Source organism: Sturnira hondurensis, unplaced genomic scaffold (genome assembly GCF_014824575.4).
Source record: "Sturnira hondurensis isolate 20B ecotype Veracruz unplaced genomic scaffold, ASM1482457v3 Scaffold0005279, whole genome shotgun sequence".
In the NCBI taxonomy this organism is placed as follows: domain Eukaryota; kingdom Metazoa; phylum Chordata; class Mammalia; order Chiroptera; family Phyllostomidae; genus Sturnira; species Sturnira hondurensis.
In genome coordinates, this window is record NW_028077910.1 from 2945904 (window position 1) to 2961329 (window position 15426).

The window sequence follows — 15426 nt, forward strand, 5'->3', positions numbered from 1 at the left end:
GTGCTGAGTAAATGTTCAACATTTGAGACCTGTAAAGGACTAATGTCCAATGTACCAATCAAAATGTCACAGACAACCCTGGCTGGTGTAGCTCAGTGGATTGAGCACGGGCCTGCGAACCAAGGGCAACCACACATTGAGAGGCAACCACACATGAGAGGCAACCACACATTGATGTTTCTCTCTCACTCTTTCTCCTTCCCTTCCCCTCTCTCTAAAAATAAATAAATAAAATATTTTAAAAAATGTCACAGACAAAAATAAATGAGTTAAAACCATTTTAAGAAAGTGACATTAGCCCTGGCTGGTTTAGCTCAGTGGATTGAGCACGGGCCTGCGAACCAAGGGATTGCAGTTTGATTCCCAGCCAGGGCACATGCCTGGGTTGCAGGCCAGTTCCTGGCAGGGGACACAAAAGAGGCAACCATACATTGATATTTCTCTCCCTCTCTCCTTCTCTTTCCCTATAAAGATAAATAAATAAAATCTTAAAAAAGAATGCGACATTAATTTCTCTTTTGTGTATAAGTCTAAACTACAATTGTTAATCTCTCAAATTGTTTGAACTGCACTTCAACTACATAGTTCAAATATTTAAACCAGCTGCCTTCTGAAATTTAGGGTTTTAACTAAAATTTCACAAAAACTTCCCTTGATATTTAGATTTAAATAAAAAGTGACTTACAAATTGTCAGTGGATACTGAACAGAAAACTTTGTAAAACACTAAAACTAACTAATACCTTGGTTTTAACACAAAGCAAAGCCTTATAAACCTGGTAGATAGACAAACCTCCCAATGGGATTACGATTTCAAATGTGAGACTTTTTTGAAATATTAAGTTAGGGGACAAAAAGGTTTTAAATCAGTTTATTAGTCTTTATGTTTACTTCATGTGACCACTAGTAGTAGAAGCAGCAGAAAGGAAGATTAACTAAGTAGAACCCACTGAAAAGAATTCACTATGAAAAACAATTCATAGTGAACAGAAAAGTACAATTTATCTTTAAAAAAAAACAAACAAAGCAAAAGGTAAAGAAAAAACAAGCTATACCATATACCGTGGAAGACAAGTCAGTGGAAGAAATTTTCAGTCAATTTTACTTGCATATTTTATAGCAAACAGAATAGAATTTAAACTTTGTTTCCATTCAGTTATAATCTGCATCGACACATCAACAATAGAAAGAGAAGACAACTATTTTAATTCTATAACCATACCTTCTGTATTCTACCACTCTCCATTTTTAATAACATTATGAACTAAACGCTTTCCTCTCAAAATGCAAAGGTTGAAGCCTAAGCACCAAAAGTAACTATATTTGGAAGCAGGAACTTTAAGAAAGTATCATTTTAAATGAGATCATAGGGTGGGGCCCTCTTCAACAGGACTGATTTTCCTATAAGAAGTGGAGAGGACACCAGGAGTGAGGACACAGAGAAAAAGGACATGTGAGGACAGAGTGAGAAGGTGGCTTCCTGCAAATTAAGCAGAAAGACCTCAAGGGAAAACTACCCTTCACCTTATCTTGGACTTCTAGCCTCTAGAACTGTAAGAAAATAAATTTCGGCTTTTTAAGTCACTCGGTCTGTGGTATTTGTTATGGCTGTCTTAGATGACTAGGGCTATCTTTTAAAATTTCAGAATGTATAAACATAGAATTTAAAAAATAATAACTCTGTTATTTGAAAGTTGAGCTTCTGGTAACTCAAGAATTTGAACTAACTAGCTCTCGGGGCTAAAGTATCTCCCACGCTTTGTTTACGCCCCTTAGAGAATAGAGGTGCGGTTTGGCAGGATGAAGACCAGCACCCACGGCGGCCATCGGCGGCAATTATACAAGTGCCATCACAGACCTAGCTGTGCCAGTTCAGTATCCATCAGCCCAAGAGGGAAAGGGCAGAAGCACAAATCATTGCCCTTGATTTGAATAAGGAAATGGAAATGGACAGCAGCACATGTGATTTGAAAAGGCACTTTGGTAGATCAGTAAAGAGGATTTTGTTTACAGGACTAGAGTTTTGAGCTTCAGAAAGACTGGTGGTTAAATTTCCTCAAGATTATCAATACATTCAAATGTTTTGTCAATGTTCTACAATACATGATTGTAAGTTAAAACAATCACATGGTCTTTCTTTCCTGTAAATTCCAGTATAGCACATATAACACTTGCCCTTATGTTTTAGCCTTTTATGTATGTTTTATGTTCATGGTAAAATAGAAGTTCCTAGCCAACTGGGGTATTTCACATCTGATTGTGTGCTTACACACTTAATGTCATACACAGTTGGGATCTCTATAACAATGTAACACATAGTAGGCCTCTGCAACAGATGGGGTATTCACAACTAAGTGATACTGTGGTAGGATTATGGGTTCAATACTGTAATGCATGTACTAGGTTGGCCTGTATGGGACCGGTTTGTTTTGGTCTGGCAAATGTGACTTAGCTCTGTATGGAAAACCTACAGATGTGAAGTGGTGGTCAGGAGCCAGACCTTCAAACCGAGTTTTCCTATGGGAATCAGGCCTAGAAAATGCATACAGACCGTTATGGCTTGCTCTTGCTAAAACTCCATCACCCTGGTCTAAAACAACAAATGTGTATTGTCTACCTTCAAGGTAATATCCAAAGCCTGTATGAGTTCTCCCAAGGACAGAACTAATGAGCTCATCGTCATTCCCCTTTGCATGTTATTTTTATTCCCTTGATTGTACCTAGAATGTAGACAATAATATTCTGTGTGATAGATAATAAATCTTTCTCTGATGTAAGACCCCAGGAAAACAATAAAAGCCTGTCTAGGCAAGGCTCGGGGCGCTCCCCTCTTGAGGGAGTGGCCGAGGCACCATAGACACTCTCCCCTTGAGAGAGTAGTCGTGCCTGTTCCCTTTTTCCACACAGGATTGTTGTTGCCTGGGCATTGATTCTCATCATCAACCACAACAGGCGGACTCTGCTGGACAGGGTCTGCGACATTGGCCAGAAAGTCCATTTACTTTCTTCTATAAAATAAAAGATACTTTTTTTTCATTTTCACCAATAACTTTATTGATTTTGACATTGTGAGTATGTTGGCTTTTTCTCATGTGATAGAACATTGATTGATCTCAATTAACGTTTTGATTTGATTGCTATCAACTTCAACTGGTCTCCCCGACTGCGGAGCATCATCCGGCATGAAATCTCCAGCACACACGTTGGCAAGCCACTGTTGACATGTTCGATCAGTTACAGCACCTTCTCCATACACTGCACAAACCTATTTTTATATGTCAGCTGCATTTTTACCTTTCTTCAAAGAATAAAGCATAACATGCCAAAAACATGTTGTGCATTGTCTTCCACCTTCAGTATTCAAATGCCTACAGAAATATTCACTAATTTTAATAAGTTTTTTAATGCCCGCTGATATGACACCTGTCACAACATGATCTAACAAAATTATTTCAAATGAAGTTAAAGACACTTAGGCATAACTAGAGCCATCTTACAGGAAAAAAAAGAACTTTTTGGCCAATCCAATAGTTGAAATGATATATATGTACTGTATTTTCTGGTGGGTAGTTCTTGGTATATTAAAAAAGTCTTTTTATAAAACACCCTATAAAACAAATATATCTTTGCTACCTTATTAGACTTAAATAAAAAAACAGCACTGTTCATCCTGTGGACAGTTTTATAATATTGAAGCAATTGTTTAGTTTTGATTAGGTTTGCCAGCTTCTGGCAGGTGCTTCAAAGCAACATTTAAGGAGAATATAGTTAGATTGACTACTTTCATATGTACAAATGCTTCAGGCTTCCCTAAAATGACCTCTTTTATATTGTATCAATACTTATTTGAAATGTACAGAGCATTGACTAATATATGGATGATGAAATTCTACTTTCCTACAAGTAAAATCAATACATTCTGTGACCTGTGAAAGATTATTTTAAAAGCTAAATACTCCTTTAGCTTTACCTTGTCTGGGAATCACTTTATCTGCCCTTCCATTCTAAATGATAGCTTTGCTGGATAGAGTCATCTGGGTTGTAGGCTCTTGCTTTTCATCACTTTGAATACTTCCTGCCAATCCCTACTAGCCTGCAAAGTTTCTTTTGAGAAGCAGCTGATAGTCTTACCAAAACTCTTTTGTAGGTTACTCTCTGCTATTCTCTGCTGCTGTTAAGATTCTTCCTTTATCTTTACACTCTGGCATTTTAATTTAATGTATCTTGGTATGGTCCTGTTTGGGTCCTTCTTATTTGGAACTCCCTGTGCTTCATGGACTCATATGTCTATTTCCATCAAAGTCGGAAAGTTTTCTTTCATTATTTTTTCAAATAAGTTTCCAACTTCTCGCTCTTCCTCTTCTCCTTCTGGCACCCCTATGATTCAGATGTTGATACATTTAAAGATGTCCCAGAAGTTCCTTAGCCTATCCTCACTTTCCTTGAATTATTTTTTCTTCCTGCTGTTCTGATCGAATGCTTTATTCTTCCTTGTGTTCCAAATCATTGATTCAATCCTTGGCTTCATCCCCTCCACTGTTGGTTCCCTGTAGACTGTTCTTTATTTCACTTAATGTAACTTTCATTTCTGCCTGGCTCTTCTTTATGTCTTGAAGTTCCCAATGAGTTACTTGAGCATCTGGATAACCAGTGTTTTGAACTGTACATCTGATAGGTTGCTTATCCACATTCTGTTTATCTCTTTTTTTTTCTGGAATTTTGTTCTGTTCTTTCATTTTGGTCATATTTATTTGTCTCATCATTTTGACAGCCTCCCTGTGTTTGTTTCTGTGAATTAGGACAAGTTGCTCCGACACCCTGTCTTACTAGCATTAACTATGGTAAAAAAGTACACACATGTATAAGTTATATGGGGCAGAGCCTTAGGTACTTACCAGGGAGGGGCAACTCTTATCACAGCTCTGTTGCTCTGTATGGCAAAGGGCTCGGAGAGGGGACAATGCCACTACCTGACCTCTGGACTTTTGCCCAGGAGGAAGCTGTTTCCCAGCATCCACCCTGTTGTCGGTCATTTCACTTTCTCCCCATATGCCACTGGTACCCTTCCAGCTGTTATCCTGGTGCTGAACCCCAGAGGAGGTGGGTCTGTGTGAGTCCTAAGCCTGTTGCTGTTCCTTTAAGAGGATTCTCTTGAGAATTCTGCAGTTTCTTTCACTGCTCCTGCCTTCACTGGCATTTACAGCTGGAAGTTATAGGGTCTTATCTTCCTGGCACTGGAGTCCTGGGCTGTTTGGTCTTGTCTGGGGATGGGATCCCTCACTTCCAAGGTGTGCCTCTCAATTTTTATCCACTATGCATGGATGTGGAGCTGCCCATTCCATGTCTCTGCACCTCACCACCTCTCTGCACCTTCCCTTCACATCTCCACCCCTCCATCCCTCCTTCCTGTCTGAATGAATGTGTCTTTTTTAAGTCTTCGGTTGTCCAACTTCCATACAGCTCAATTTTTCTGACACTTCTCAGTGATATTTGTTTTGTAGTCTAGCTGTATATTTTGCTAAACTTGTGCAAGGAGGCAAGGTGTATTTATCTATACCTCCATCTTGACCAGAAGTCCCAAATTATCATATATATTTTGATACATAAAGATAAATAATTCCCCTGTTTTAAAATTGTATATGCTATTGTTTGTTTGAACTTGTGATAATCTTATTCTTCTAAATTGTCCTAAGAAAGATATATACACAATCTCAACTGAAAGAAATTTGCTTTCAATACATATGTAAGTTTAGTTTTAGGTTATTATATAAACATTTTCAATATAGAACAAAAAGTTCTCTCCCAAATAAATAAAGAGGTGCATCTTCTACGTCACTATTTACTATTGAGAAGCCACGGTGTACTTTTAGATACTAATTAGAGTTAGATACTAATATTTTCTAGTGTTTTGTTATAAATGTGCTAAGACATTTTCTTTTTTAAAAACAGATTTTATTATTCTTTTAAAAATATTTTATTTACTTATTTTTAGAGAGGAGAAGGGAGGAAGGAAGAGAGAACGAGAAACACCAATGGGTGGTTGCCTATCATGCACCACCTACTGGGGACCTGGCCTGCAACCCAGGCGTGTGCTCTGACTGGGAATTGAACCAGTGACCCTTTGGTTCACAGGCTCGCACTCAGTCCGCTGAGCCACACCAGCCAGGGCCAAGATATTTTCAAAAGAATTATATTCTCAGATATTTCTATAAACATGGAATTTCTACAGATAGATATTTCTTTTTTTAAGATTTTATTTATTTATCTTCAGAGGGGAAGGGAAGGAGAGAGGGAGAGAAATATCAATGTATGGTTATCTCTGCTGGGGACACACAATGTATTGTGTGTCCCCTGCCAGGAACTGGCCTGCAACCCAGGCATGTGCCCTGGCTGGGAATTGAACTGCCACCCTCTGGTTTGCAGGCCTGCGCTCAATCCACTGAGCTACACCAGTCAGGGCTACAGGTAGATATTTCTGTAAGATATGATACTCCTTAAAAGTTTATTACTTGTATTTACCTATGAATTTCATCGATTACATGTATCTCAAGATTCTCAAAACAGGAAAACTAACATATGAGAAGGAATAGACATCATTTTTAAACTAACTTTCCCTGATTTCTGGGTAATTAAGCTTACTTATACTTTCTTCTTCTGGATCACACACTTACTCAGAAATTTTAACCTCCTGAGGAAGACATCGGCCCTGATTTTCTTCTTTTGAGTATTTCCCAGACAGAGAAGAAATTGAAATAGCTCAAGGCAATAAACTGATTAAGAGGAATTTTTAACAGATCTAAACATAATCTAGGGTATAAATATTGAGGTTGGCTTATTTTAAATGTACAGATTTATCCATTCCATCCTTCATAATGTCCTCTTTATTTTACTACATATAGAAATGTCTATGAAAACTATGAAACTAGAAAATATATTATGAAAATATAAAATTTCAGTTTGCATTATGTTTCAATGAAGAATTGTGGCTAATCCCAAGCACTGTTCATTATGTCTTTCTTTTTCTAATTTAGTTTCTGTGATATTTATTGGACACTCTTGCAGGCATAAAAATGTCACTTCTAATATCCACCCATAGACCTTGCTCAGGGTTGGGAGGAAATCACCTTCCAGTGGTGGCATTATTGCCTTTTTTTTTCAGAAATCACATAGCATTTTATCTAAAGTGAAATATATAAAAAGAATGCAGGAATAAAAGTATAAACTCTACTAATAAAACAAAATGTGCAAAGTTCTTTGAAACAGGTGAGAAGTGACTGAATTTAAAAAAATCAATAACTAGTGAGACAGTGTCACAAATTACTTGATTTTTTTAAGTTGCTTTGTAGTAAAATGCATGTTTCTGTTTTCCATGTTTTTTAAACATTATTTTCTAAATATTTTTATTTTAGCTGTTTATTCTAGTAGTTAGACACAGATCTGGCTTGTAGTGCAATGAAAACATAGGGTAAGTCCCAACTTTTCTCAAAACATGCATGAGGGGGAAGAAACCCAACAGTAACTAAGTTTACAACAAAATGAAAAGACTGAAAAAATCGGGAACTTGCAAGCCAAGTTCAATTTCAAGAAATAAAGTTTCATCTGTACATATATTCCCTGTAACTGTATAATTCATTCCTACAACTATAACTATGAAAGAGGAACAAGTACTCACCTTCGGGACATAAGAAATTGGTTGAAGGGATATTGACAAAAACTAAATAACTCTTTCCTTAAAACACTGACAAACGGTTTTATGCACATTAAAATTATCAAGAAATTCCAAATTATAGGAAAACCACCCAGCAGCTTTGTCTAAACATTTTATGATGAAGCAGTCCATCTTACCTCTGCCACCAGTTGCTGGAGAGATGGTGAAGCTACAGAATGTAGAGTTGAGTTGCCTTTCATGGGGCTATGGAGACTAACATAAGCAACAACATTTCTCTGCAGAACTTTCTTGAAATCCTGCAATCAAAAAAACAACAAAACAATCTTTCTCTAGCATAAGTAAAAGTAACAGATTCTGTTCAATCAGTTACATATTGAATAATAAACACTATCTACTTAGAATCATTACCGTGCAGTTTTTTAAAAGTAATTTCATGCCATTAAAGAAGAATACAAAATTCATAAAAGGATTTTAAATACATGTGGTGAGGAGTTAAATGTAACATTTTGATGAAATATTTTAAAACATGTTCTTGAAGCAAGTCAACTTTTAAGAGAACATATTCTTTAATGGTTAACGTGTAAGGAGATTCACCTCCAGAACACAGGGCAGAATATTTGTTCTAATGGCGGCACTTAATGTTGTAGCCTGGGAGTTAGGGAAGAGACAAGGGAAAGCTGCTTCAGTGATGAATAAACCAGTGTTTCCCTTAAAGCAACAAGATGCTTTTTGCACACAGCAGATTTTTATTCAGAGTAAAATAGAGCATAACGCAATTGTGTCCTGGAGCATTTTACCTGAAATACAACCTGATGCATTTCACACACATTAGTAACATGAAATGTTTCAATAGAATAGTTTTTTCACTTCTCTGCGGAAACCTAATTCCCCATATTGAATATTACCTATCCTCTTAATAATGTATCACTACTAAGAAATCCCTCTGTCATTTTTCTCCCTTTCTTGAACAAATATTTAGTGAGTAATTATCATTGGTGGAGTTCAAGAAAAATATCTTAAAAATTGTATTACTTCGTGTCTCAGGAATACATGTTTCTTCTTCCAACACTATCAGATGAAAGACTGCACGGACTTCGAATACCTATGAAATCAATGTGATTCCTAGTTTCTGTTGAAAATTCAGCTACATCTCTATAAGAGAGGTGAAAAACAACTCATTTAAAAGTAGTAAATATTTTAAAAAGAAACAATAAACTTTAAACTCAAGTACTTTGCTTTACATATGTTTTTTTAAAAAGTCCAGTGTTACACAAGCACTATAGAAAAACAGCTTCTATTTCTACACTAGTGCATGTAAGCAGCCAGTTTATATGTTAGTCCATTCAATTCTCAAGGGACTCCCGATACAGGTCTAAGAGTACTCATTTGATAAATCAAGTCTTGCAAGAAACTCTGAGTTTTCTGGCAGAGAAGATTTGAACTCAGACTTCTTTGACTGTAAAAGTTGTAGCCTTTCCACAATAGCCTGTGAAAAATAAAGATTCTTTACAGAAGAAATGGTATTTTTTAAAGAATTCATTTAGTAAAGTGTTGTGATTCTCCCCGAGGGTGAGGATAAGTATTGCATCAGCACTCTACTAACACCATCACTACACAAGTTCATTTTTAAGTTTATCGACCAAAATCACTTAGTTGTTTTAATTAAATCTGTGGATTTCAGAGGGTTCCTATGCAAACAAAATTAAATAGGGAAATATGAAAGATGAACACATTTTCTTTCTTCACTCATCTTCATTTGGGAATATATTTTGAGCATAATCTTGTTGTAGTATAAAATAAAATGTTTCATTTTAATAAAAGTACATTTGATAAGAGTAGACAAAACAAGAAAAATAATAGCTTTTTAAATCCCTTTTCAACTAGATGTTATGATATTATCTTCATAATCTGTACTGAAATCATCTTCTGAGGTATAGTACTTTAAAATAATATGTTTTAAAAGCTAATGATTAAATCTATATATTATTAAACATCTTCTTACTCATATATCTTTGCCCAAAAAGTCATGAGAAAATCCAGAAAGTGATTAAATGCATAATTAGTTCTCAAATATGCACATGCACATAAATATTCTAGGACGTGGGTTCCTAATCTTATAGAATAGAAAGGGATTTTCTAACAGAACTATTTTTTCTATGGACTTCCAAATTACTGTAAATTGTAATTTTAGTATCTGTTGATTGAGAAAACATAAAGTCACCAAAAGGCACAACAGATTGGGAAAAACCTAAAAAATAATTTGTATTTTATTAACCGCAAAGGTATACACTTAATTTAAAAAAGTAATAATTGCTCACATACAGCTAAGGTCACATAATTGATTCAACTCACAGGCTACAATGCTTGATGTCCAAATAAGCTCAAGAACTTTTGGCAACACATTCTTTCATACATAAGGATTCAAGATATTTAAGTTAGGAAATATAATATTAAATAGATAAACCTCCTTTGAGAACATAGCTTAGAAATATACATATTATTTTAGGATTAATGTAAATTTATTGTGAAAATTACTAGATAGGTATCAAGAAGACTGTATAACACAATAGAATAAAGTTTGGGAAATTAAAAATAATCTTCAAGACACCTTAAAATGTGCCTTATTATTAGCCCTGGCTGGTATAGCTCAGTGGATTGAGCATGGGCCTGTGAAACAGAGGTTCGTGGTTCGATTCCCAGTCAGGGCACATACCTAGGTTGCAGGCCAGTTCCCAGCAGGGGACACACGATACGTTGTGTGTCCTCAGCAGAGGCAACTATACATTGATATTTCTCTCCCTCTTTCCTTCCCTTCCCCTCTAAAGATAAATAAATAAAATATATTTTTTTAAAAAGACACCTTAAACTGTGCCTTACTATTATAACAAAATTAAAGCATTTTCTTTCTGATAAATATATTCTAAATTAATTTTAACACAGATCAGAAATCTATTCCTCACTTTTTAAAGTTATTTATATCATTTAAAATAAGTAAATTGGAACAGATGTCTAGAAGTTTGGTTTACCTATTACATTTTCCATCTTACTAAAAATTTGTTAATTTAAAAAACTTATTTCCATAATTAAATTTATACATTTGAATTAGGTTTTTTGAATATAGAACAAGCATTCACTTCATTAATTTACATATGGAAAAGCATTCTAATCTGTAATGTATGAATTCTGATAAATTTTACACTGTAAATTTTTCTCAATCTTAAGAGTTTCTTTCCTTCAAATTAAAAACAACTTGCTATTTTCTTATATGTATGTTTTTGGTGTTTTCTTTGACATTCAATAAATATTTGATATTTTGTAGAGTGCTTAAATTTAAAAAATGAAACAAGAATATTTCTCATTAGATATTTAGATTTTTTCTCCAAAGCTGAGATCATGGTAAGTTAACGTGCTTTTATTCTCCTGGCTAAATCTGGGTCCGTTTTTTTCTCTACAGGTTTCTGTGTGCCTCTTTTTGCCTTTTTCTCAAACATTTTTTCCTTTTTATTAAATATATTGGCGTGAGATTGGTTAACACAATTTTTCAGGTTTCAGATGCACAATTCTACAGCATATCATCTGTATACTGTATTGTGTGTTTACTCCCTCGTCAAGTCTCTGTACATCACCATTTATTCCCCTTATACTCACCTCTACCTCCCACTACACCTTTCCCAGCTCCCTGAAATCGCCACACTGTTGGCTGTGTCCATGAGATTTTCTGTTCTTTTCTTTTACTCAGTCTCTCTACCACCCCTATCCAGTGTCCCTCCTCACAGTAGTCAGCCAGCTCTCAATGAGTCTGTTTCTATTTCGCTTGTTAGTTCTTTTATTCATTACATTCCATACCATGGCAAGTGTGCCTGATGTTGTTTACACTTCTTTAAAAAACATAAAAATAGCCCTGGCTGGTGTAGCTCAGCGGATTGAGCACAGGCCTATGAAGCAAAGGGCTGCAGGTTTGACTCTCAGTCAGGGCACATGCCTGGGTTGCAAGTCAGGTCCCCAACAGGGGACACATGAGGGGCAACCACACATTGATGTTTCTCTCCCTCTCTTTCTCCTTCCCTTCCCCTCTCTCTAAAAATAAATAAATAGAATATTTTTAAAAACCCATGAAAATAAATAGAGCATCTAAGAGTTTTGCAGTGTTTTCCTTGTTGTTAATATGGCATCAATCTTATAGTCAGCTGTCATATTCCACTAAAAACAGTGCATTTATAAGACAAAGACACAGAAGCATTTGAAACTAAATACTCCCATTGTTTTTAACCATGATCCATTCATTGGGACAAAGGCTTTTTAAGATAGGTAGGTATTTATGCAGGTAGGAAAGAAGTGTCAGGAGGATGGGTATGCACGAGTAAGGAATGGTGAGAGGAAGAGAAGACAGAGAAAGGGATAAAAACACTCTATTGACTCCAGTCTCCCTATTTCATAGTTAAGTTATGATGCTAAGGTTATAAACATTAACACAGGAGATCATTTCCTAATTTTAGATATTTGCTAAAAAGTTTTACAAAGAAAGGTAATGGTATGCATCACCTTATCTTTTCATGTCCTGTGCCTGTCAACCTGTCTAAGGATATATACAATAGCCAGGTAAACACTATTGTGAGTATATTAGAGTCTGTAGATCTGGAGGAAACAAGAATAAGATAGAGTCAGATCATACACAATTCACTGTAGTCTAATTCATGGGTCACTAACCCCAGGTCACGCCTGTTGGGAACATTTTAGGAACCTGGCTGCACAGCAGGAGGTAAGTGACAGGTGAGCAAGCAAAACTTCCCTTGCATTACTGCCTGAGCTCTGCCTCTTGACATCCCCCCATCCCTCCACTACCCTGTCTGTGGAAAAACTGTCATCCATGAAACTGGTCCCTGGTACAAAAATGGTTGGGGACTTCTGGTCTAAATAATCCTCCCGCCCTTTTATTTTCTAGAAAGAGGAAAGGAGAGAGAGAGAGAAAAAAAAACCACAAATGACTGAGAAATACTGATCCATGGCCTCTTGTGTGTTCCCCAACCAGGGACAGAACTTGAAACCTAAGTATGTGCCCACATACCTACATTGAACCCACAGCCTTTCAGAGTGTGGGAAGACACTCCAACCAACTGAGCCACAGCAGCTGGGATATTCTTCTTCATTTTTGGAATGATTACGGTAACCTAGCAGATATGACATCTGGGTTGAGATGCACATTAGTATCCATGGCTTCAACAATTTTACTGTCTGCTGTTAGGAGCCATCCTGCCTGGTTTCCAGGACTGAAGACTCCTTAATGGACAACAGGGTCCAACAGCGAGGGCTGAGTGAAAAGGCCTTAGGGACATAAGCTGCTAAGGAGACAAAAACCTATCTCCTCTCACATATCCACCTGCTTGGCCTGGGTGGGTGATGGGCTAGCCAAAGATAGGTAAGATTCCTCAAGAAAGAAACAAAATAAGACAGGCATAGTTGCAACAGGACCATCAGGGAAGGACTTAGGGAAATATAGAAAAGGGGCAGAAAGACCCTCACCTCTCAGCTGTGTCATAGTCTGAGTCCTCATTCTATCTATAAGAAGTCTCCTAATGTCTTGACTGCTTTGCTCCCTCTACCTGACTCAGCCTGGAAACAATGCCAGAGGCAGCTGCGGCCTTGTACTGGAACAGATGGCTTCTGGGAGCAAATCTGGCCAGAGAAAGGATGTACATTGTTTCCTTTGAGGCTTGCTCAATAACCCTGTCAGTATGAACCAGACATTTGAGCTCAAAGCACAGGGAGTGAAACTCCCAACTCATGACACTGGCTTCAACAACCTTTTGGTGTCAGCATATCCCACCAACCCTGACCAGAGACACTCCCTGTGTTTCTTCACTTATTATCTGTAGATGATGTCAGTTTTTCATGACTGTAGCTTTTTGAACATTGACTGATGAGCTTTAGGTGCATGCTATGTATCTCTGTGTGAACCTAACTTAATAAAAGCCCATTGAGAGAGAGGCTAAAGGCCCTTCTCCTTTGAGAGATTGGCTACCTTTCCTCCTCAATTCTCTGTGGGCAGAGTCCCCCCACAGTCTGCTATATCCCCCCACAGAGAAGGCGATCAAGAGAGAGAGAGAGAATACTAATAAATATACATTTACCTCTCCCCATTCATATGAGCCAATATTGCCCCAAATGGTTCCTCCCCAGGAACAGAAAACAATGCTGCGGTCTGGTCTCCACCCTCTCTTAACTCGGAACATCAAGGCCTGGATTAAAGCTGTGATTACGGCAGTGCTACTGGCCCATTCTCGCCCACTGTAACTGGATGCCGTGGGATGGTGGCTGCCGACCATGACATACCGGTCTGCAAACAGAAAGATACAAGAGCCATTTAAACAAAATATAAACCTTAACAATAAACTTAATGACATTTACATAATCCCATTGCACAACTGAGCAACAATTATGCAAAATTGTTCTAATAGTTAAGTCTACTTTACATTTTTTGAGCCTCTGTCTTGATTCACACATCTGTGTATATCAAAGCAGAGGCAGCTGCTGAACCCAATTATGAATCCAAGGCTTAGATCCATATTGCTGTCCTCTGCAACACGCATATTAATTAATGAGGTATACAAATATGCCACAATCAAACATTTATCTAACATTTTCCCAGAATCATAGTGGGAAGTGCCCTGTCAACAATGTGTGTATGCTCAGTAAATATTAATGAACTATTAATACATTGAGGGAGCAGTTATTTAGTAGCTGTAAACATTAAAAATGTGGTAGCCATGTATGGATTTTGCAATAACTGAAGTATTTAGGAAATTAATTACAGATTCCAACTTGTAATATTAGCCTCTCTTTTTTTCAAAATCAACAACATCAAAAGGCATCCAATTATTATAAAATTTCCTTTTCAGATATTTTATTTTACATAATTATACAAAATCTATTGGATACACTATTAGAAAGGTCTCAATGACACATGGATGTGGCTATTCAATGTACTTTTCTGACTATTGTCATCAATAAAGTAGACTAAAAACATACATTTTTTTTCTGATTTTCTTATCAAGTAGTGTTATTGGTACAGAGCTAAATTTATTAGCTTAGCGGAGCGATACATTTGTCTCATGACTCGATGCTCCAGTGTCCAGACTCTGAAGCCTGCCTGCATGGACTTGAACCCAGGCGATTCATTTACTAGTTGTGTGACCTTAGTAAGATTGTTTAACCCTTCTATGTCATAGGTCACTCAACTATAAAATGGAAATAAAATCGTACATGCATCATTAGTTTTTTTGAGTTTTAAGTGAGTTACTACTTGTAAAGTGGTTTGAACGCTGTCTGACACATATTAAGTACTATGTACGTGTGGAATAATTTAGTCACCAGTTGACTTATGGTATCACAAAGCTACCTCTTGGAAAATATCACTACTTGAAGCTATTTTGGTTTTCCACACTGATATTGAAGCCAGCAATGACTTTTATCTGCCAACATTTCATCAAAATTTAATTAATGATATTCATAGTGTGTCTGCAAATGTTGAAACCCTGGGAATTTATTCACTCATATCCCAGATATGTGTGAAAGTTTTGTTTGGAATTGTCTTTACTCAAAATAAACATCTAAAATCCTAATACTGATTGAGATTGTTTCTAAATTTCAGAGTCATTAAAAATGATGTGATATTTTTGTGTAGAATTCAAATACACAAGATTTGAGAAGCTTTGCTGCTATGCACTGAAAAATACTACTGGCACATGAATTGTTATTGTT

General features: G+C 36.6%; 1 protein-coding gene across 2 annotated transcripts in view; it reads right to left on the bottom strand.

Moving 5' to 3' along the window:
• The window catches only part of NAALADL2 (N-acetylated alpha-linked acidic dipeptidase like 2), a 926327-nt gene that overhangs the window by 299421 nt on the left and 611480 nt on the right, over nucleotides 1–15426 (bottom strand). For both annotated transcript variants that reach the window (XM_037046503.1, XM_037046502.1), the window contains exons 8-9: nucleotides 13797–14002; nucleotides 7845–7964 (exon numbers count right to left, since the gene is read on the bottom strand). In XM_037046503.1, coding sequence (XP_036902398.1) covers nucleotides 7845–7964; nucleotides 13797–14002 — 326 coding nt within the window. The remainder of the gene's footprint in view (nucleotides 1–7844; nucleotides 7965–13796; nucleotides 14003–15426) is intronic.